At 36.5% G+C, this 25,337-nt stretch overlaps 1 protein-coding gene across 1 annotated transcript in view; it reads left to right on the forward strand.

Moving 5' to 3' along the window:
• Positions 1 to 262: 262 nt before the first annotated feature.
• Positions 263 to 25,337, forward strand: part of CTTNBP2NL (CTTNBP2 N-terminal like) — a 49,405-nt gene continuing 24,330 nt past the window's right edge. Inside the window, exons 1-3 of the mRNA XM_008572050.1 lie at positions 263 to 346; positions 13,463 to 13,587; positions 16,389 to 16,496. Of these exons, the coding sequence (XP_008570272.1) occupies positions 16,398 to 16,496 (99 nt within the window). The 5' untranslated portion in view covers positions 263 to 346; positions 13,463 to 13,587; positions 16,389 to 16,397. The remainder of the gene's footprint in view (positions 347 to 13,462; positions 13,588 to 16,388; positions 16,497 to 25,337) is intronic.

Below are 25,337 nucleotides of genomic sequence, written 5' to 3' on the forward strand. Positions count from 1 at the left end.
AGAAGGTGGAAAGTTGCAGACCCCGAGGCGGGAGGGGCGCGAGCCCACCCTCAAGCCCCGGCCGGAGGAGGGCGCTTCCTCCCGGAAGTGACGCGAGCTCAATCCCAACCCGGCTCTCCCCAAACAAAAGGGATCTTGGGGCCCCAGGAGGAGCCTGAATGACTCCGGAGAAGCCCCGCCCTCAGCCGGAGCGGATTGGGACCTGGGCTGGAGAGGCGAGGCGGCGATTGGCCCTGGCGGATGCCAATCGCCCCGCCGGCGGTTGAGGGGGCGGGGCCCCAGGGGCTGTGGATGGGGAGCGGGTGGCGGAGGCGGCAGCGAGCGGAGCCGGGAGTGCCGTGGAAAGGTAGGAGCCGCTATCGCTGAGGGTTGGCGATGGCAGGGAGGCCGGGTTCTCAAGAGAAAAGCCAGGGTAGGAGTACCGGTAGCCTCCCGCCACCGCCCCAACTGCCACCGGGCCCGTCCCCCGAGGGGGCGGGGCCGTCTTCACCTCCCGGTATTCCCTGAGGAGGCGGCTCCTCATCTTTCCAGGGTCTTCGCAGCTACTTTTTGTCCCTGGTCAATTCCCACTTCCTCAGAAGGGGCTCCCCTCCTGTCACTCCTTATTTAAAGGCCCTTCCCGCCCAGCTCCTCAGCCTTGGCGTAGAACTCACAGGTTCCTCTTCTCTAAGCTGCCAACCCCCATCCCCATTTTGTACCCCAGGAGGCCAGACGTCTTTCCCTACTGCACCTGCCCCTGCTCGCTAGGTTGGGACCAGAGCTAATTTCTTCCGTACGATAAAATTAGTGTTTTCCAAAAAGGAGGGATGGACGAGGCAAAAATCAAAGACCGGACCTAGACAGCCAGATCCACAGAGGAAGCGGCCTTCCCCCACCTCAGTTTTCCCATCCCCCACTCCCTGATGCTCAGCCTTCCTCCTGCAGCCCCTAGAATCCTCGGTCTTCCTGTGGGGACTCCAGAGCTCCCCTACTTGGGGACTTTTTTAGACTCTGGAAGGAAAAATAGTAAACCTACCCTCCTTCACCCTTTGTGCCTTCTCTCCACTCTCTATTCCTTATGGGAGAACCCAGCTTCTAAGGGTTTTCTTCAGGGTTGAGTTGCGTTTCATTTTTGTTTTCCATCCTGTGTCTTCCCTGAGAACTTGATGAAAACCGTCCTTTTAAATTTCACAGTGAGGTGGGTGTGTTGAATATCTGCAGAGTTGGCTTTGTGTGGGTAGGAATGCAGTGTATATTGTTTGACAGTCAATGAGTAACAGTATGTTTTCAAGTCAAACAGTATAGATAAGTAAATAGCATTCGATTAGGAATGAGTATTTCCCAGTCTAGGGTGGGCTGGTCTGTTGCTCAGGGAGACTGCAGTTAACCTTGAAGGTATACTGCAGGTTGAAACAAAAGGCACGGAGTGTTTGAAGGAAATTCAGGTTCAGTCGTCTAGGTTTATGATTAATCTGGTCCAGTGGCTTTTGATTACTCTCTAACCCCTCTTTTATAGTGGTTCCCCACCCCCAGGGGAAACTAATACATATATGATGTTGGTGATTTGTTTTATAGTATCAGCATAGTCTACCAAAATTTAGAGGATGAAAAGTAAGAAAGTTTTAAATCTCAAGAGATGAGGGCAAATAAAGGCAAGAAAAATTCTAGTTATTCACACGTTTAACTACCGAAAATATCTCTATAGTGTGCTCCTAAGGTTTTTGTCAAGATGTCCTTCATTTCAGCAGGTGCTGAAAAGTATTGATGATTTTAACCTAATGTTAATGTCATTGAATCCCCAGTAATCATCTATGGCAAACATTTCCATGTATTCAAACTTGCCATATTTTTAGCATTGTTTTTTTTGCTTTCAATCCCAAATCCATCACACTACTCTTACCCATTGCCCACGCTGATAGCAATGAGATGCAAAGGAATTGGAATCACAGAGGATGGTTGTAATGGCTGCTGTCTTTTACCTTCTTGATTAGACTTCCAGAAGGTAGACCTCTTGAAAGTAATATTTTTGAATAGTTAAGTTCAAAGGTTTCAGAGCCACTCAGAGCTCACAGATTTACTCAGTGATTGTTTCCAGATTTCCAGTAAGAAAGCACAAAGAAGAAACTGTGTGGAGGGTCTCTCTGGCAAACATAAAGTGTACTGCAATAGGAGGGAAAGACATGGGCCCCAGCAATAGCAACAGAAAAAACTAAAAGCAGAACTCGAAATCCCAAAAAGATATATCTTATTACATGAGCAGAGAACAGAAAATAAGGTAAAAGACTAAGGAAACCAAAGTAGTGATTATTGCCAGGGCTATAATAAACAGAGAAGGAAAAGCAAATAATGTTCTTTGATTATTTGGCACAATAAGCAAGACCTGTTTGATACACTTTTGGGTCTCGGAAGTCTTTTCTCTAACTTTGTCTTTTTCTTTCTGGTGTCTGGCTGGTAGAGGGATCAGACCCTGGACCTGGGTGTTATCAGCACCACACTCTAACCAACTGAACTAACTGGCCAGCCCTCTTTTCTTCAACTTTTTCAACACCTGTGTGGTCATGTTAGATTAAGAAAAGCATTGCATGTAGGGGATGTTTATGTATATGTATATCTCATTAAGTTATAAATTCTTTGAGGGAAAATAATTTTTTTTTCATCTTATATCTTTCAGAGTGTATAGTATGACTTAATGAGTGTTTGTTGAGTTTAGTTTGAAGATGTCACCTTAGGATAGACAAAAAAGATAAGGCACTATGGCACATCCTGTTAGTATAAACAATCTACCTTTTTTGGTCTTGATTTAACTTGGTTTTCCCTATCTGATGTATTATGAAACTCATATCTTGAGTGACTCTAAAATATTGAATCTCCTATAAGAAAGTAACTGCTGATTAGATGATATAATTTTACTGTCATGGAATTTGAACCAGACTTATGCTAATCATTTTAGGATTTTATTTTTCTAAGAATCTAACCTGATGAGAATGAAGTAAATTTAGGAGAGCACACTAGGAACTGATTGCTGATTTTTGTTTAAGGATAGTTTGAGTGTTTGGTTTTGAGAAATTACTGATCTACATTGGTATTTTTCAAAATATATTTTTACTTGATTTTGTGCTTTTAAACTAGCACCAAATATATGAATGGGGCACAGAACATTAAGGGCACATCCCTAAATGTAACCATACAGACTGATTATGGTGGGCATAATATGCTCAGCCTACTATGGATTTGTATCTTGGCAGAATCAGATTTGCAGTGCTACCAGTTAATTTGCAGAACAGGATTTGAATTCTTGGCTTTTCTGAGTGGAGCAGAAAGGTATTTCTCAGGGGTTGCCATTGAACTGGTGTTTGGTGGCATGAGATGAGAAACAGAGATTTGTTTCTAGAGGAAATTTGTCCAGTCCGCGGTGGTTGACCCCAGGAATGGCTTGTTAGCCTGTTTCTAAAGGCCATTTTTTATTTCCTGAATATTTGCTGCTAATAACTAAAAATCAAGTCTTCCAGTTTCAGTTCAAAGCATTTGTGAGAAAATGGCTTATTTATCCTAAGGCTATAGAGTGTAGTTATTTACAGCACAGATTTTAAAGGCAAACCTGAGTTCAAATACCAACTCTGCTACTGTTTCACTGTGTTACCCAGGACAAGAACAGAATTTTTTGTCTTCATCATTCCTTAATTTCCTCAGCTGTGAGATAGAAATAACTTTTAGAGTTTAAGGATATTAAGAACATACTTATATCACAAAACAACATGCCCAGGATGTAAGAACCGCTCAGTAATTGATAGGTATTATTATTATTACCATTATTATTATTAGCATTTGGGATGTGAGTTAAAAATTTAATATTAAATATTCTTTCATACCTTTAGAATTTTAGCAGAGGTGAAGAATTAGTGTCTGATCCTAGCTATTGATTAGTTTTGTTTTAAATTTTTCCAATATATAGCTAACATTCCTAAGTACAGGGAAACAAAACTTGGATATGTCATGATCTCAGACATCAAGCCAAGGATTTTTCGGAGAGTGTCTGTCTTGGAGTGTGTGTGTTTCATATTTTGTCATGCAAATGATCTTTCTCAAATTTTTTGGCCCGAGGAAAAAGAAATGTAAAGGATTCAGCCAGCTGATGTCTTCTTTCTGAATTGTCATTTGCTGTACTCCAAGCCCTACTTTCTTAAATACCACCATCCTAAATGTTGTATAAATGATTTTGTGGATACCATGATTACTGTGCAGGGTTGTATCTTCTGTGAGATTTAAGGGATTTTCAATGATAATTTTGATTAAAAGTGATTTTTGCCTTACCTTTAAAGACATCCTCCCCTGCTGCCCCAAAAGTGAGAAGCAATTATAGGAACAACCAAAACTAGTGTGAGAAGAAAACATGGATAGGGAAGTTAAAGAAAGAGTGGAGGTGGGGGAAGGCGAGGGCTGGGTTTTGTGGGTTTAAGAATACAGGACCACAAGCAGGCACTGAAGTAAAGAATTCAGTAATATGGTTCCTCTCTGCCAAGTGTTTCCAAACTCTACATTTCAGATACAAAGCCAAAGCTTCCCATCTAAATGTGTCCTTTGCTGGTGAATGAATCCTTTCTGACATCTGGAGCCACAAAGAATATAACCCTCAATTGTTACTGAGTTTAAAGAGTATAACCCCTAACTGTAACTGAGTTTAATAGAAACTAGAAAGGAAAATAGAAGAGCACAGGATGATGGGGTTTACAAACAAAAAAGACTTGACCCTTAGCCTTGGGAGCATCTGCATAGATCCTTTGTGCAAAGCTGCTGGCAAAGGCTAGGCTGAAGTGTGCTATAGGTCTATCCTTATAGAAAGGTGAAAGCCAGAGAAGAACAGAAGGGAGAAGTGGGAATGAATTATTTTAACAAGAGAGAGGAATTACGAGTTATAAAGGAGAGAAGGATGAAGGATAACTGAAAGGTAGGTTGTAGGAAACAGAGAGAAGCACTAACTTTGTTTATTTGATGGGAGGATGCCCCATCACTTGATTTCTACTAACCCTTTCTCTTACAGCAGGGGCTACAGAAGTAACAGCAGAACCAATCTAGTTCTTAATTGGTTGAGGGTACAAAAATGATCTGGTCTAGTCCTATATATCAGCTTCATCTTGTTGCCTCTTGTCTTTAAATTGAGGGCACAGAAGAAATTTTCTTAGAAGGCTGTATCCCCAAGGGCTTTTCCACTCTAAGCCACTAGCCCTCACCACACTAGCTGACTCTTAACATGTTCCTCTTGGGGGTCTAATTCTCATTCAGCATGTCTTACATCATAGTCAACATTTCTCCCACTAAAACCAGTTCCTTGTTCCTTTTCTAACATCTCTGTTTCTGTTTTTTTTTTTTTTTTTTTTTTTTTTTTTTTTTTTTTTTTTTTTGTCTTTTTCTGTGTCCGGCAACGGATCGCAACCCTCAGTGTTGCCCCCGCACCGGACCGGGACCGGCAGGGACCGCAACCCTCAGTGTTGCTCCTGCGCCTTGCTCAGCCAGTGAGCGGGAACCGGTCTGTATGTGGGATCCGAACCCTCGGGCGGGAGCGCGGCAGCGCTTCCCAAGCGGCGCATTATCCAGTGCGCCACCGGGCCGGCCCATCTCTGTTTCTGTTAATGGCGTTATCATTCTAGTCAACCAGTCTCAAAATCTCAGCTGATCTGGGATTGTTTCCCCACTTACCTACCTAAATGAAATCAGTCATTAAGTTACTATAAGTAAATTCTTTATGATATATCTAATGTCAGACTTTCCTATCCTTACTGCCACCATCCTAGTTTATACATTTTTGCCTCATACCTATACTGTTAAATTTCTCTCCCATCTGTTCTTTCTGTATCCAGTTTCTCTTAAGTCAAGTCAGCTCTGTTCCTTAAGCCTTAACCCTCCTCAAACTATGCTTTGTTATGATATTCACCTGGTTAAAAATGTTTAGTGGCTTCTCGTATAAAGATTGGCTGGGATTCAGGGTACTGTACATTTCTTTCCATCCAGTATTTTTGGAGTTCCCCTTTGAACTGGAGACTGCTAGGTACTAAGTTTCATCAAGTTGAAAAGACAGAGTAGTGATCCGGAGTTCAGAGTCTTGTGAGAAAGAAAACAGATATGTAAACATATGAATTGATAAAATAGTATGTGATAACTGCTCCTGAGTTACAAATGTAGATACATATCCATTATGCATTTAATTTAGTGTAAAAATAGCTGTGATATTGTTAGAAAATCCATTTCTTAGTTATTACAAGTTAAAATTAAGACTTGATTAAAAGCTGTAAAACTTCAGTGGAAGCAAAGGCATGCTTTTCACCTATAGACTACAGGCACAGAAAGCTAATTAGGCAGAAGAATGTTCTTTTCCCAAGTAGCGTACAGATACCATTGGCCTGGACATGTGTTGAACATGTCTGTAAGCTGACTTTTCCAGGAGCTGGCCAGGCCATTTCTTTCTTGGAGCAGATCAACCAGCCAAATCTGGAGGAGTAAACTTGGTTTGATTTGTAAATTAGACACATGAATGATGGACAGTGATGACCCATTGGAAAAAGGAAAACTTCATTATCCTTGCAGATGAAACTAAATATATGCTTTTCAGGGATGAGAAATGAGAGAACTGAGCAGTCACTAACTCATTTAAACCACACAGCCTTCTATTAGAGTATATATGGTTATCCCCATGTTGTTGTTCCCTTGTTGTGGTATTTTATAAATTGTGGTGGCTTTATTTCAGAAAAGCAAAAATTTAGTGGACTGATGGACAGATAGGTGATACAGACAGACACATATTTGATTGAAATCATGTTCTAATTTCCTTTACACTAAATAAAGCCAACAAACAGATATCATTAAAATGGCTCAAACTTCTGGTAATATTCTGATGTTAAAGGATACATATTTTTCAGTTGGTTAGAGCGCAGCCTTGTAACACCAAGGTAACAGGTTTGGGTCCCCATACCAGCCAGCCACCAAAAAACAACAAAACAAAAAAAGATAACGTATTTTTAAATTTTTATGAAAAAAGTTTATTAATGTAAAAACTACTATTTATTTTCATTAACATCTAATGTAGTTCTTCTGGTTTAGTTGAAACCAGAATGAGAATACTTGAAATGGTGTAAACAGATATCCAGGTACACAAACCTGTTCTTAATAGCTTTGTGCTAATGTCCTCATTTGAGGGGAGAAATGTCTCAGTGTTTGTTTATGGGCATAAGGCTACTTCCTCCTTTTCTTCAATATGTATATAATTCTTGCTGGCACCATATAAGAGAGACGATGAGAGAAAAAGACAGATGGGTACACACACACACACATACCCCACAGATACATGAGTCTTAAAACAGAACTAAACAAAACAAAAACCTGATACCTGTCATGGTGTCCCGAAAGTGGGTCAGACTGGATCTTAAAAAGACATGAGTGCTAGACCTAGTTAGTTCTACTATTTAACTTTCTTCACATAACAACTCTGGCCTCAGTATTCATCTGTAAAATGATAGTACTTAGATTATTTCTAAGGTCCCTTCCAGCTTTGTGAAGCTCGTTTTGTTTTGTTTTTGCGGATGGCCACCATGGGGGTCTGAATCCTTGGCCTTGGTTTTATAGCACCACACTCTAACCAACTGAGCTCACCAGCCAGCCATTGAAGCACATTTTAGCTGAGGTTTTTCCACCTTGTGATTTCTAAGGCCAATAAAATATCAAGTGTGAACAGTGGTTACTAAGTAGCAGTAGTTACCAAGGAAGCCTCTAGAGTCAAATTACCTGGGTTCAAATCCCATTTCTGCAACATACTACCTATGAGACTTTGAACAAGTTAGCCTCTGTGCTTCAGCTTTCCCATCTGTTAAATGGGGATGATGATGAATTTGTTGGTGTTGGTTATGGCATCTATCACTTATGGTTGTTTGTGAGGATTGACTTAGTACATGTTAAGTTCTTAGAACACTGTCTGGCACACATTGATGTTTAGCTCAATAAATGTTTATCTTTTCTGACGTTGTTTTTGTGTGTTAGGGGCGGGGGCAGCTGGCCAGTATGGAGATATTGTTTGAGTTCTTAGAAAAACTGTGCTATAGAATTCTGAGATGGTGGTGATAAATATTGATAGTTCAATTATATCATTATTAATTTCTGTACTAAGCATAAATCCAGAAAATCTGGTATCCTAGAATTTGCTTTGAATAGAGTACTGTGTATTTGAATAGAGTACTACAGTATCGTAAATGTTGACCTTGAAGAGTATTAGCATAATTACAGAGCTCTTGAGACCTACTTCAAAGTCTATATTGACAGTATTGGTTAAACAAGCATCTTGATCCCTTAGCACCATTGTAATTTCTTTGTAAGTGCACTATTCATATATTTCAGGATAACTCAAAGCATCCTTCCTCAAAGGATCCTGAAGTTTACAGTCTCTAAAAACGTTCCAAAATTATTCTGCTTTATGTAATGTTGTCTATAGTGTAGCTGGAAAAAGCAGACTGATAAGACAAGCGCATTTGAGAAATAGTATGCTAAGATACACTCATGGTAAGGGAAAGGCTTAGATGTAGTTCTAATAGTCTTTAAAAGTAGCATGTTGTATTACTTTGCTAGGGCTGCCATAACAAAGTGCTAGAGACTTGGGCTGTCTAGTTAGCTCACTTGGGAGAGCATGGTGCTGATAACGCCAAGGTCAAGCATTTGGATCCCCATACTGGCCAGCCACCAAAAAATAAATAACAAATAAATAAAAATGGGAAATGTGATGTTTGTAAAATTTTAAACATTTCCTACTCTGGCTTATTAGTGTTAAAATTACTTCACTGTGTCGGAGAAGCCTGTAGCACCAAATGCAGCCAGATAAAAATTTCCTCAAAAAAAAAAAAAAAAAATAGTACCACAGACTGGATGGCTTAAACAACAAAAATTTATTTTCTCACAATTCTGGAGGCTTTAAGATCAGTGTGTCAGTAGGGTTGACTTCTGAAGCCTCTCTCTTTGGCATATAGATGGCTGTCTTCTCCCTGTATCTTCGCATTATCTTACCTCTGACCCTTCTGTATACAAATTTCCTTTTCTTATAAGGACACCAGTTATATTGGATTAGGGCCCACCCTAATGACCTCATTTTAACTTAATTACCTCTTTAAAGACCCTGTTTCCAAATGCTGTCTCATTCTGAGGTACTGGGGGTTAGAACTTCAACATATAAAATAGGGCGGAGGGCACAACTCAGTCTATAACACATGTGTTATAGGGATCCAGATAGTCCAGTGATATCTTTTACCTTCAGCTGGGAGAAGTTCGATTTGAGATATTGGTAATTAAGCTTATATTGCTTAATATTTTAGAATTCAATAAAATGAGATTCATTTTTGTTCTTTGAGTTTAGAACTTTTGTAAATAATAGTAACAAAAACAAAAACAGCTTTCTTTAACAAATGTACAAAAGATCTGCTTTCTTGATCAGAAAATTGTTTTCTGATAGCATGTTGACATGTTTTTCTTCCCTAGTCTGACCTTAAAATGCCAAAAGTGGAGTGAGAGGAACCACTTGGAATGTTGTCAAACTCTTACGCCAAATGCATAAATAACCCTTCTGAAAAACCAGAAGTGCCAGAGGGTGGGGAATCTTAAATCTTAGAGATAGCCAAGGTATTGTGTCAACACCTTCCACCCCCTGATATGAGGTTGCTTTGGATACATTTTTTTTAAAAAACAGCAGTGCATTTTTGTCCCTGTTTAGATTTAGTATTTACAAATGTGACAAGTTTCTTTTTTATTAGTATTATTTCACATATACTGGGATTTTAAGGAAGTACATTATCTAGGGACAAGCTGTCAAAAGCACCCATTTTGTATGTCAGTCTTGGATGTGTGAGTTTTAAGAGTTATCTGGCCCCCTATATCTGGGTTTTGCTTATATGTATGTGAAAAAGTCTTTATAGAATTGGAGCAAATTTGCTTTACATCTTTGCATATATGTGATCAATACTACTAAAAACATGAATGGACTGAATCTGAGTCAGTTGTAGTCCAAGTATAAATTTATTAAATTTGATATCTGAGTATATAATAAAGAAGTGATTTTTATCCTGTTTTGCAAAAGTAATATCCTAGATGAAATAACTGATTTTTTTTTTTTTTTGATAGCCAAGTTGATTTTTTTTCAAATACGTCTGTATAGTTTGGGGTTTTGTGTTTTTTGGGGGTTTTTTTGTGATTTTTTTGGTGGCTAGCTGGTATGGTGATTGAACCCTGGACCTTGGTATTATCAGAACCACACTCTAACCAGCCAGCCAATGTATAGATTTTTTTGAGATGTTTTTATGTCAGGAACTATCTAAGACTCATCTAAAAATACTGTTTCACTCTTTTCCATATCACCCACCACTTGGAAAGAAATAAAGCCTTCAGTTCCACATAAAGATATACTCACACCCAGATACTAGGCAGACAAACATCTTTCTGTACTCCACCCTGCCCACCCCTACTGCTTACATAGCTGTTGAAGCTGTTTGGGTGTGTCTTTTTCTGCCACCTAATCTTTGTATGGTAAAGGGCAACAATGCCTGCTATCCTGTAGGATTAATTCAGTGTTCTAGAGCAGAAGCTGGGACTTCTTCAAGAAGGAGGAAGCACAACCAGAACCAGAATGAGTGAAGTTTGGGTATTATTCAGAAAGAGGAAAAGGTCAGAATACAGAATAAAATAAGCAGAGCCCAAGCCATAGCAACATTCTCGTTAGGCAAAATCAGCATTATAGTTAAGGAAATACAGCAGTGGGTGGAGGGAGAGTTCACTTTTTGAAACCCATAACTCTTCTGACTGTTGGTACATAAAAAAGTTCATCTAGAAAAGACTCATGCTCTCCTGGCTATCGGCCCTGACTGGGTGGGAAGGAGCCTGTGAATAGACCAAATGGTATGCTGGGCGAGCTCATTTGAAATTACTTATTGATAACATAAAAATAAGTTTCATATTTAGCCCATAAAGGGGCTTATTTTTCCAGGGTATTAAAATATGTGTAACTTTATCTTTTTTATTGTATATATTTATATGTATATTTTTGTTGAGAAAACTATAAAGTTTAATATAGCTACAGCTGGCTGTACCACAGTGTATGACAATGCATCCATACAATTTGTCCACAAGTGGTTTTTTTTTTTTTTTTTTTTTCCTTTTTGTCTTTTTTCGTGCCCGGCAACGGATTGCAACCCTCAGTGTCGCGCCCGTACCGGACCGGGACCGGCTACGGGATCGCAACCCTCGGTGTTGCTCCCGCACCTCGCTCAGCCAGTGAGCGGCCGGTCTGTATGTGGGATCCGAACCCTCGGTGGGAGCGCCGCCGCGCTTCCCAAGAGGCACACTGTAGCAGTGCGCCACCGGGCCGGCCCCCACAAGTGGTTTTTATTTCAAATTTATAGCTGTGGCATTCCTTAGAAATATTTTTGTCTAAATTCTAAAGAAAGTTGGATCTTGGAAGGAATGAGCTGAGCATCTGGTTGAAATGATCTTGTCTTTCAGAGTCACTTACTTGATAATGACAGTGACAAGTAATGGTTTATTTAGAAAATAAGTAGGGCATGAGTTTGTAGACTGCAATGTGACATGCCAAATATCTGGCAATAATATTTCTGATAATGAATATGGGTTTAGGAACAGCCTTTTTCTTAAAATTTGGGCCAAATGTGTTGGGCAGAAATTGCTGGAATAACTTATTCAGTGGTTTGCCTATATGTTGTTAGTTCTATATTCTTTACTGCACAACAAACCCATACTTTCTCTCCTAAATTGAGAGATTCAAAATTAGTTTAATGACTGATTTTTGGTTGAATGAGACAACGAAGAATTTATTGCTGCATTATTTCCTCCTTTGACACTGACTCTGATTGTTACGTTTCAGTAACTCAAATGGGTTTTCAGGCTTGGCACCTTAAAATACAAGACAAAAAATTACATTTTATCAAATAAAATTTAAGGTCTATCATTTTTAAAAAATTTTTCTTGGTCTAATACACTGTTAGGAAAACATTAAAATCTGCATATAAATAATTTAAAGTGTTAATAGTTGTTTTATAAATATAAAAAGAAAGAAAGTTTTAGATGATATTTTTAGTAAAGTGAATCATTTAAATGAGCCTATTTTGATAAGATTTTGCCTGGGTTTTATCACAATATAAAAATGTTAGTGTAATATTCTAGTTTGTGTAATATTTGCTTTACTGTCTTATAGAAAATAATCAGAACTTTCGTCTATAATAGGTTTTTTTTTTACTGGTCATAGGCTACTTTGCTTTCATTAATAATTAAGATAACAAAAAATGTAAACTGTGCATTCAAATAAATCATAAAATTCAATGTCATCATAAAAGAGATTTACTCTTGTGGTTTCAAACATGGTACAACTTATGTAAAATTATTGATTTTCTCTGATAAGATTACTTGTACCAAAACTGGCATGTTTTTGATGATTTTTATTTTTTTTTTTATTTTTATTTTTTTTTTCCTTTTTGTCTTTTTTCATGTCCGGCAACGGACCGCAACCCTCAGTGTCGCGCCCGTACCGGACCGGGACCGGCAACGGGATCGCAACCCTCGGTGCAGCGCCCGCCCCTCGCTCAGCCAGCGAGCGGGAACCGGTCTGCATGTGGGATCCGAACCCTCGGCGGGAGCGCCACCGCGCTCCCAAGCGGTGCACTGTAGCAGTGCACCACTGGGCCGGCCCTTTGATGATTTTTAAATAAACATTAACAGAATTGTTTTTTAAAGATGCTTTCAATCTAATTTCTGAGCTGTGTATTTGGCTTTGGAAATTTGAGATATCTTATTGAATATTCTTAATTAAAAATAAACCTAAAGAACGAAATTTCTAAAATGGAAAAATAAATGTTTTGAATTATTAAAAAAAAATTTCATATGATTCAACATCTGATATTGGAACATAAATGGGAAAAAGAAGCTAGGGATGTGTAATCAGCCTTATAGACAGTGTCAAGATGGTGACTGATTGGTTTGTTTGTTTGTAGAATGGGAGAAGGTGAAGAGATGAGAATTTTCCTTACATAAAATTGGCAGTTTGAAAATTTCAGTTATAATTATGATATTTTTCTATATGAGTGCATCGTGCATAAGTCATGGTGATTCAAACAAATAGGCTTTGTCAATTCAGGGAGAGAAAGTCAGTTTCTTCTAGTGACATTCAGAAGTTAATCCTTCAAATGGCAGTGGACATTTTAAAGTAAAAAAGATTTTGAAAGTCCCCACCCCCACCTTCCCTAATTATAGTTGCAAAAAGGAAGTCAGATTCCTGGTGTTTTTCATGTATTACCCAGCTTCAACTTGAAGAACTGGCTGTTTTCTTTTTTCTTATCAGTATCAACATACAGCTGTCAGGCCTCATTAGCTGCAACGACAGTTGACATTAATGGGATTTACCATATTGTTTATAGTATGGTCACATGACAATAAATTTCTTATTATTTTGCAGCTTTGGACACTTTTCCACCATGCTGATGGCATTTTAAATGTATTTGTCAGCTTTCTCAAATTTTAACTGAAGAAAACCTTGAGAGTTTAGACTTGAGGACTAAAAGTGTGACTGCCAGTTATCAGGTCAGTATCACCCCCATCCCCACCCCCGCCCCCAGGAATATCACTGCCATCCTAAAACATGATGAAGTTTTACTATCTTTCATTTATATTTCAGACAATTTATTGCTATATCCTGAATATTGAGATTAGATTCAAGTGTATAGAATAGCAAGGAATTGCTAAATTTTAATATTTATAAAGAAAGGTTATTGGAGTATGCTAAAATAGATTTCTTGGTTCTTGAGTTACACATCTGTGGCCCATTTTTTCCTCTTGTGTAATAATATTTGTATTGTCACTTCATGTAGACACTAAGGTAAATGAGTTGGTATGTATTAGTAAAATGTTCCAGATATTAAAATATGTGTGCAGAAGTGATTTATAAACACAGATAACAAGTAAGAGTATTATTCATTATGCCATTGACAAAGAATAGAATTTTTTTTTTTTTTTTGCCTAGCCTGGACTGCTTTATAATAACAGTGACTCTGAAGATTGCTTCAATTTTACTCTTTTATGAGGATGTATATTTATCACAGCAGAGACTTTGATTAGGTACAATCTGATTTAGTTCTTTATATATTTACCTCTTATTCTTATTTTATTGGGCTCTCTAACAAACAATATTTGATTTTTACCTGGAAGCTTACAATGGAATCAAGAAGGACTATAGAGATTATATAGTTTGTCTTATTTTACCTATTAGGAAACTCAGGGCCAGAGCTGCTGGGTCATTTTTTTCCTTAAGGCCATATAGCTGTTTTGCAGCAGAGCTGAGACTAAAATGCTGCACTCCTCACTCCCAGTCCATTATATTTTACTCACATTTGCTTCATTAAGCCAGTTTTGGATTTCTAAATAAAAAAATTTAAGGACTATAAAGATATTAAAGAAAAGAGTTATATTTGTGAATACTATCATTTTTAGCTCTATTCCTACTTCCCTACCTTGGTGCTTATATGGCAAGTTGATTTACTCTGTGCAGTAGATATTTATGGAGTACCACGTGCCCATTCTGTTTAACATCATGGGAAGAGAGAGGAAGAACAGTAAATGATAGGCTGTCTTCTCTGCCTTATAATCTCTCTGAGGGAGGTAAAAACATGAAGCCATTAGGAAGGGGCTGCTCATCTAAGAAACCAGTGTGACTCAACTGCTAATTTAAATTCCTCACCATTCTTCATTTGTGTTTCTCAGCTACAGAAAGGCAGCTGAAAGGAGTTCTAAGGTCATTGATCTTGGCTGCCTCCAATTTTGGTAATGCCTTTTGTAGAATTCCCGTGGAATGAGAGGATAGTAGTTATTAATAATTAAGCCATTATTTAGCTGGTATTAGGAGGTTGGTAAGATGTTTTACATTTATTAACTAAATCTTTACAGCGACACTTTGAGTTAGATATCATCATCCCCTTTTCACAGATAAGAAAAACTTGTCCAGTCACACAACTAAGAAGATGGAGAACCAGCATCTGACTGCAAAGCCATGTGCTCTTTTCAACATACCATCTTATACTAAGTGTTGCTTTACTAGATTTGTTGTGTTTGTTTGTTTAGTTTTTAGTTTGAAAATAACTGTTACGAGAGCTTTCTCTAATACTAAAGTGAGAAGCACTTACTAGTTGCTAAAACTCACTAGTTGGAAAGTTAGCAGTTAGAGCTAAAGTTACATTGAGGATATTTTACTTTATGGTAAAGTGTTTGTACCATGTGTCCTGGAACACAATCTAACAACACAGTGAAGTATGCATTTTGCACATGTTCTCCTTCACTTAAAAGCAGTAGCTCTGGTAGGTGTCAATGACTCTTTCGTGTACCCCCTAAATTAGTAAGAGTGAAGAATTACTGGAGGATATTTGAACTAGTCATGCTGTGATTCATTTTAAAGAAAACTGTGAGAGTGGCAATTTGGAAGTAAAAAGTGGGAGAGAGAAAATAGTACTTGATCTACTTGGGAAATTATAAAATGTATCTTACTGTATATATTGGTCAGAAGACCCTTCAAAGATTGTATAGCAGTCTAACTTCTGTTTGTGCGTGTGTTGTGAGAAATTAATCTTGTGCAAAGAATTGAGTTTGGCCACCCATTTAGCCATTTAACATATTTCAAAAGGTGCAAATCCTTGTAGAAATGTGAACTTGTTAAGTCAAATAAATTCAGTTTGTAGTAGTCTGGCCAGTTAAGATGTTTAAGCCATATATTTTAAGAAATCGTTTAAAAGTATATTTGCAGATAGTTGAATTTAAGTCTATTTTACTTACTAAACAAAATGTAAATATTGTGATAAATGTTCTCTGTGAAAGTAGATATTTATTTGTTTATTTGTTATGCTTTCTCCCATATTCCCAGCAAACATTATCTTTGCTCAAATTTTATTTCAACCAATTGAAGAGGGATGCCAGAATGTTTTATATATGGTTTTGGGATTCAGTTATCTAAAACAGGGAAATCTTTTCATGGCCTAAGAATTTTTCAGTGAAATTATATTCATTGTAACACAATTTTACCTGAACTTTTAGGCCTTCTGAGTCTCTTCTGAGACCTTCTGGGATGTCTGTTTGTAAATATGCTTGAAGGAAAGATGAAAAGTTGATCTTTGTGAGTGGTGATGAAATCAATTAAAGTGAATTTTATTTTCTCTTACTGCTCAGTTTGTGATTAACATTAGAAAGCTCTCATGTTTCTATTGTAACCATTTCCTTTCTTAAAGCATTTTATGCTGTAATTGTTGCTGTTTTTTGTCTGTCTCACTTTATTTTTTTCTTTAATTATATCAAATGAACTCTGTTTTCTGGAGATTGTCTGATTGTTGTCTTTGTTTTAGGATTTCAGGATGAATCTGGAAAAACTCAGCAAACCTGAACTCCTAACATTATTCAGTATTCTTGAGGGAGAGCTTGAAGCAAGAGACCTTGTTATAGAAGCTTTAAAGGTATGTTAAAAGAAAAGCGTAACTGTGTGACCCTCATCAAGTCATTCAATGTCTGGAGCAAAGCTTCTTTATCTGTGTTAAGAATAAATGATCAATAACTAGTGTTTATATGTAACATTTTACAATTTTTATGACATTGCAAATACTCCCAACAATGTAGGATTCACTTTATCTTTTCCCTTTATTTGTATCCTATGAATAAAGGGAAAAGAAAAGTGCACATGTGTACCGTATAGCCAAGGATCAGTTGGTGATTGCCAGTCGTTTGAATGGATGTCTATAGTTTGTCCTCTCAGCAGTGCCTAATTTTTTATGACTCTCTTGCCAACATATATCACATAAAAATGTTCGCTTCAGTTGGTGATTAATCTCTGCCATATTCATGGTCCTTCCCCTTTTGTCACTCTTAGTGATTTCTTTACCCTTCTCTATAAGTCCCTGAAAACTCTATTCTATTTCTTGTAACCCAATCACATTATTACCAGTAGTCCTAACTTGCTTAAACCCAGAACACCCTGCCATTTCTTATCCCATGTTTATCTGATTGATGAAGAGAAAAGAAAAAGGAGGATTGGAGAAAGTTTGAACAACTTCCTAATCATCCCTTCTAATGCCTGTTATTCTCATTCTTTCCCCTGTTCTCATCTGCCTCAATCCCCTCATAATTAGTGTAGGGATTGGGGGGATGGCTACCTCTGATGGAAAAATCAGAAGATGACCTTATTTTCTCTTTTATAGTTTTACCAATATAACGTCTCTGCTTTTCAGCCTTAGAAACTGTACAAACATATAACGTTTTAAGTGTCTATTTTACTAATCATTATATGCTTAGCACCTAGCATAATGCCTAGCATATAGATGCTCAATAAATATCTGCTGAACAAAGGAAATGATTGTGCCATTATGGTGTGTTGCTTTAAAAGACTGCCATAATACTTCAAATAGAATGTTGTAAATTAATAAATTTCAAAGCGTGTCATTAAGTGTTCTGCAACATAATGCCTTCTGGTTTTAATGTTAACAGATGCTTAGGTGCTTATCGCACATGTTTTCTTAAAATATATTTTTTCTGCATGAATCCAGTTTTAATTACTGTATAGTAACTTGTCAGCTTCTGACAAGTTGAAAGAGCAGCTCGAGTAGCAACAGCTATGATTAAGGAAGCATTTTGATATAAGATACTATTCAGAATCAGGCACAAGTGTTGTATTTAGTCTGCACATGGTCTGTAGGTGATAAAGTTATTCTGAGGCTTAACTCTGTACAGTTTAGTTGAAATTAATAGCTACACCAGAAGTGACACATCTTTAAATAATCTATTGTTAGATAAAATAAGTGACAGCTGGGGTTAAAATTGTTTCAATCCTTTGAGAAAAGCAACTGCCATACCAAATTCTTTAAGTTAAATGAACTCTATTTTACTTGTGGAGTAGTTTTTGCTTTGGTTTGAGTTTTTTTGTTGTTTATTTGTTTGGTTTGGTTTCGTAACCTATCAAGATTTTACTGCATTATTGCTATTGCTTTTGCTTAACAACAAACACCTATTGGACTTTTTGGACTAATATGGCAGTTTATTAATATAAATTTGTAAATATCAAAATAGATATTTTTTTGGAAATAAAATCTATTTTTCAATCTTGCGTCTCTGAACAAAACCCATATGGCTTCACTGTCGTTTCTTAATGAATAGTAGGTCACACTGGCAAGGGTTGGGCTTTTTAAGGAATATATTACAGAGTTCCCATAGTTTGTAAGTGGATTCTACCTATAGAGGTAGAATTGTAAAAGAGCTTTATTCATTTTCCACAATTTCTGCAAAGTGCCAAATTGCAACTACACCTTTCTAGAGCTCCCATGGTAATGTTCTCTTTCTCTCCAAAAGCCGCCCCTAAGACACATTTGGCATAGAACCAGAGAATCAAATAGAAAATAATGTAATATTCAGCATCTCCTCATATTTGAAGTCTAATTGTTACAGAGGCCATTTATGCTGTATTTGGTCCTAACTGAACTTTATATAAAGTGATTGTCTGTTTTAGAAAGCATCATGTCAGAGAAAAACATCCTTTATGAAAGTCTTTCCCTTTGACAACTTTATTTTCACAAATGAGAATGCTATAGGAATCCCCTCTATAATGAAAGCAAAATAGTTCTTGAACTATCTGGGGAAAGCCAGAGGTGGAACCACCCAGTTTGGCAAAAGAGCCTTAGTTCAATAATTCCAAGCAAATATAGGAAATAACTTCCCAGAGTGGTCTGTGACTGTTCCAGAAGAGGATGAGGGAACCTTAAATGTTTTTTTGGTTTTTTTTAATCTGGAAAAAGATTCTACTGCTAATAAAATTGAGATTAATCTTTCACATCAGATATATTACATCTACACATCTTAGATCTGATGCAAAGCCGCACTTAGCTATGACTAAATAGACTCTACCCTACATTTATTGGTATCATTTTATTTTAAAGCATTCTTTAAATTGCTTATACAGTGATAAATGGTAAAATATTACAACTTTCATGTAGAATTAGCTTAAGGAGTTTGAATTCCTTTCCACTGATGCCTCATAAAACAGTTACAGTTCTTTTAAAGCCTAGGATAGAACTTTGTTGTTTTGGACCAAAGGCCATTGCAAAATTCCCCAAGCAAGAATATTTATGGGCAAAAATGTTGTAGACATGACAAAGTTAGAAATATATTTGGAGTATGAGACTATGTAATATGTCACTCTATATAGGTTTAATAATTTGTGAGTTTTTTTGGCAAGCAGGGGTTAAAAATAGAAATTAGATTTTCTATTTAGATATGTTACGTATATGTCTCTGTTGAAACAATAAATAATTTACTTCTGCTAAAAATAGAAGGATCTTATGATAGTGCCAAATATATAGAACAAAATAAAAGTATGGAGGGTGCTGTGGCTCAAGACCAACAGCCCAGAGTCTGACATCTGCTTTTGGTCATGGCTTTGTACCTACTATTGAAGCAGATTATTATAAAGACTGATTGGAAATGAAGAAAGTAAAATTGAATTTAGCAATCACTGTACATTGCCCTATACTAATAAGCTTATCGAGAGTGTTTGCATTTAAAAAAAAAAAATCAGACACTGGCTTGCTTGATAACAGATCTGTGAATGTCTTAAATAAACTCATGTTGATGCATTCCTTGGCACCCCATAAGCCTGGATCTGGCAACTCTTTGGCCAAAAATGATCCTATTTTAGTGGATGGTTTTTTAAGAAGAGCTTTTAGGGTGGAGGTGGATAGTTTAGATCTTTAACAAAGATCACATGAACATAGGCTTTAAATTAGAGAAGTCCAATTTCTGCCTGGATAAGAACTAGGATATTAGGAAGCAAACAGAACTTCATTTACAATATTGAATTATAGGGATTTTAGATTTACATTCATAACCTTTATTATGAAACATTTTAATGAATTTATTAGTGGCCATTTTGGACACATTTTAATGTGTTTTTTTATAGCTGGAGTAGCTGATTTTTTTATTCCTACTCTCTGTGAGTAAAGCCCATACATGAAATCCTAGTTTTTCAAAAAAGGGACGTAAAGGTAATTACTAGGCACTCTACAAAACTGTCAACAAGAACATTCAATGAAGTGTAGCTTTTAAGAATGTGAGCTTCCAAATCAGACAGACTTAGGTTTGAGCTCTGCCACTTAATTATTCTGTAATCTTAGACAAGTTATTTTACTCCACGTAAAATGGCATGGTTATTGTGACGATTAAATGAGATAGCAAATGCTAATTGAGGTGCTCAGTGCTCATTTACTGTTAGTTATTACAAGTATTAGAATGTAGGTTTCAAAGTCCATTCATTTAGAAACAAAGGAATATTCCATAAAGCAAGATACACTGACAATATGCTGTCCTTCACAAGGAAGACAAGCATTCTTACTTTTCATATAATCTTTGTTGTTATTAGTGGTGCTTATACTTTAGCTTGTTTCTGTTATGGGAATTGATGGCTTTGAATTGATACATCCCTACCCCCACAACCAAAAGCATGTATTTTGAGACAGCAGCAAGGGTTAAGGGTATACTGTGGAGCATGGAACAGATGTTACATTATAGTCCCTTCTCTTTTTTATAATAAAAACAAGAAATACAGGGATATTGTTGAAGCCTTTTTAGCAGAATTGATTTTTTCTATTGTTTTTTTGTTTATTCTACATTGTTTGATTTGGCATATTGTTATATTCTGTTTTCATGTACAGCTTTATTGAGGTATAATAGACACATAATAAACTGCATATATTCAATATGTACATATTGATGAGTTTTGATATATGTATTCATTGCCCCATGAAACCATTACCACAATCAAGATAACAAAACATATCCATCACTCCCAAAATTTTCTTCTTGCCCCTTTATAACCCCTCTTGCCTAATTTACCCCACTCCTCCCCACCCCTGCTCCCAAACCACTGTTCTGCTTTCTGTCACTAGAAATTAGTTCACATTTTCTGAAATTTTGTATGAGTGGAGACATACAGAATGTACTCTTTTTTCTTTTTCTTTTTTTGGCCTGGCTTTTTTCACTCAGTAATTATTTTGAGATTCATCCATTTGATTGTGTGTATTGATAATTCATTCCTTTTTATTACTGAATAGTGTTCTATTGTGTATGTATACCACAGTTTGTTTTGTCCATTCACCCACTGATGAACATTTGTGGTATTTCTAATTTTGGACTATTACAAAGAAAGCTGCCATGAACATTCATATACAAGGCTTTATATGGACATATGTTTTCATTTCTTTTGGATAACTACCTAGGAATGGAATGGCTATATTCCTCATATAGGATAGGTGTATTTTACCTTTTTAAGAAACTGTCAAGAGTGTTTTCCAAAGTGGTTGTACCATTTTACATTCCACAGCATATATAGGAGTTTTGATTGCTCCACATCTTCACTAACACTTGGTATGGCCAATCTTTAATTTTAGCCCTTCTAGTGTAGGTGTATAATGTCTCATTGAGTTTTAGTTTTCATTTCCCTGTTGACTAATTATGTTGAGTGTCTTTTCATATACTTATTTGCCATTGGTATTATTTTCTTTGGTGAAATGTCTGTTCAAATCTTTTGCCCATATACTTTTTTTTTTTCCTCTTTGTCTTTTTTACTGACCGGTAACGGGATCGCAACCCTCGGTGTCGCGCCCGTACCGGGGACTGGCAACGGGATCGCAACCTTCGGTGTTGCGCCCGCACCGTGCTCAGCCAGTGAGCAGGAACCGGTCTCCACATGGGATCCAAACCCTCGGCGGGAGCGCTGCCGTGCTCCCAAGCGGCGCACTCTCCAGTGCGCCACCAGGCCGGCCCTGCCCATATATTTTTAATTGAATTGTTTTCTCATTATTGAGTTTGAAGAAATCCTCATATATCTGGATGCAAGTCCTTTATCAAACATGTGCCATGCAAATATTTTCTCCGAGTCTGTGGCTTATTTCGTTCTCTTAACTGTATCTTTTTTAGAGTTAAGACACGTAACTATTATAGTTAATAACAGTGTATTGTATATTTAAAAATCACTGAGAGTAGATTTTAAGTGTTCTCACCACAAAAAAATGATATATGAGGTAATGTGTGTATGTTAATGAGCTCAATGTAGCCATTCCACAATGCATACATATTTCAAAACATCATGTTGTACACCGTAAATATATGATTTTTATCAATTAAAAAAATAAATAAGTGTTAAATTAATTAATTAAAGTCTAGCCATAATTTAGACCAGAAAAACAAGTGCATCTTTCATTGACAGGGGAAAAGAAAAAAAGATTTTTTTTTTTTCCTTTTTTTGTCTTTTTTCGTGTCCGGCAATGGATCGCAACCCTCAGTGTCGCGCCCGTACCGGACCGGGACTGGCAACGGGATCGCAACCCTCGGTGTTGCTCCCACACCTCGCTCAGCCAGTGAGCGGGAACCGGTCTGTATGTGGGATCCGAACCCTCGGCGGGAGCGCCACTGCGCTCCCAAGCGGCGCACTGTAGCAGTGCACCACCGGGCCGGCCCGAAAAAAAGATATTTAACTGTATCTCATTTCATTCTTTTAACTGCATCTTTTGAAGAATAAAGGTTTTTCATTTTGATGAAGTTCAGTTTATCAAATTTTTTTTTATGGATTTTGCTTTTAGTGTTATATCTAAGAAATTTTTCCCTAAACCAAGGTCAGAAAGATTTTCTCCTGTTTTTTTTTTTTATATGTCTTATAGTTTTAAGTTTTACACTTAGGTCTGTGATATAGCTTCAGTTAATTTTATTATATGTTGCAACATATGGATCAACTTTTTTTTTTTAGCATGTGGATATCCAGTTGTTCAAGCACCATTTGGTGAAAAGACTGTTTTTTCTTAGTAGAATGTCCTTCACACCTTTGTCACAGTCCATAGTCCACATGTTTGTGGGTTTATTTCTGGATTCTGTTGTACTGATCTATTTGTCTACATTGATGCCATTACCACACTGTCTTGATAACTGGGGCCTTATAGTAAGTCTCAAAATCAGGTAGAGTTAGTTCTCTAACTTATGTTCCTTTTGAAAGTTGTTTTGCTTATTCATGGTCCTTTGCATCTTCATATGAATTTTAGAACCAGCTTGTCAGTTTCTACAAAAGTCCTGTTGGGATTTTGATTGGGATTGCATTGAATCAATAGATCAATTGGGGGAGAATTCACATCTTATTAATATTTTCCAATCCATGACCATGGTATATCTCATCATTTATTTAAGTAATCTTTAATTTCTCTCAGCAGAGCTTTATAGCCTTTAGTGTATAGGTCTTTCATATCTTTTGTGAGATTTATCTATATTTCATATTTTTGATAACATTATAGATGGTATTGTTTTTTAAATTTTAATTTCTGAGTGTTTGTTGCTGTTGTACAGAAATAAAGTTGATTTTTGTGTATTCATCTTGCTAAACTGTAATCTTGCTAAACTCACTTATTCCAGTAGCTTTTAAAGTAAATTCCATCGGATTTTCTATAATCATGTCTGCAAATAAGGATGGTTTTATTTTTTTTTCCAATTCAGATGCCTTTTGTTTGTTTTTCTTGTCTTATTACATTGGCAAGACCCTTCAGTACAATGTGAAATAGAAATGATGAGGATATCTTTGTCTTATTCCTGATCTTAGGAGAAAAACATTCAGTCTTTCATCATTAAGTATGATGTCAGCTGTAGGTTTTTCACAATGCCCTTTGTCATGCTGGGGAAATTTTCTTCTATTTCTAGTTTGCTGAGAGTTTTTGTCAGGAATAGATGTTGGATTTTGTCATATACTTTTTCTCTACTTAATGAGAGCATAATTAGTTTTTATGTCTTTGCTGTATGTCTGAAATATTGTCTGAATGGGAGCTTCATCCCCTTATTTACCTTCTCTGAGATCAAGTTGAGTGATGTGGAGTAGCTTTTTGAGCTTTGTTCTGCTGCTTTTTAAAAACTAGAATTCCTGACCTTAATTTTTCAAATTTCACTGAGCAGAGTCCAGTAATTAAGCTGTTTTCCCAATGGCAAAACTTAATAGCAATTTAAAAATCATAAACATTTTTCAAAAAAGAATACCTCTCCTGCTTTTATGAACTGCTCTCCTTTAAAGCAGCTTTATCCTTTGTCTTTGTTAGTTTTGTTTATTGGCTTCTTATAATAAATGATTTTTCCAAAGAGGAAAAAGCAGACAATGTGTACACTTTTTCCCCTTCTGATAGAATATTATCTGTTTTCTAGGAGTAACAGAAGTAGTCTATCTATTTAAATAAGGTTAAAGGTTACTTTTTGTGTTAAACCATTTAAGTTGATTTTTGTATATCATATCATGTAATCAGGAGATAGACATCAAAATGTACCATTCCTTTATTGTTTTCCAGAAAGCATTATTTTTCTCATTGTTAATATGGGAGCACAAGAAGAAAATTCATCTTAAAGGGGATAGTATTTATCAGTGACATCCCTTATATCTGAATGCTGCTCCAGAGTCAGTTGTTGCAGAATAGGTAGACATAGTATTGCCTCTCTGTTATACTTTTGGATAAAAAAATCAATTTTGGTTTCTTGTACTGAATTTACTAATCTCAGGACACCTATTTATTGAGAATTACTGTAGGCAACATGATTTTTATAAAATTCTGTTTACAAAAAACATTTTCTATAAGTTACTTCCAAACAGCCTATGATAACATAGTTATGTTGATCTAGTCCCAATTAATTCTTTATAAAAAGTAAACCTTTAGTTAATGGCTATGTGAATTGGGTGGTGCATCCACGTGGTGCAATATTATGTAGCTATTTTAAAATATGATACATATGAAGAACTTTTAATGACATGGTAGTATTCGTAGGCACAAAATTAGATATATCCTTTCATCTCAATTATAAGAATAACACATACATAAACGATTCAGGCAAATACATTGAAATTTGTAGTTTGAGTATTAATAATTGTTGACTGGGGTAGTGGAATCATAAGCACATGTTAATTTTTTCTTCAGAACTTCTGCTTTATATGTAAATTGCTTTTATGTCAGCAACACTTGTTTTTAAATAGCTATAATCTTGTACAACAAATTCTTGCTTAAATGTCCATTTATTAACATTCTTGCCCTAAGAAAATATTTTAGCCATATATTTTTCACTTTGTAGGAAAAGGTACTAGAACTAAACAGAACCATAGTTAAATTCTCCCTTTTTTGTTGTTCCTGATATTAAGTTAATATTATTCCTTTCCAGCCCACCTGAAATAACTCAACTGTTTCTGTCTGAAAAAACAACCTAAATTCCCCAACTCTCTATGAAAAAGATCACAAAGTTTAGAGGAA

This window comes from Galeopterus variegatus, unplaced genomic scaffold (assembly GCF_000696425.1).
Source record: "Galeopterus variegatus unplaced genomic scaffold, G_variegatus-3.0.2 Scaffold45, whole genome shotgun sequence".
NCBI lineage: Eukaryota > Metazoa > Chordata > Mammalia > Dermoptera > Cynocephalidae > Galeopterus > Galeopterus variegatus.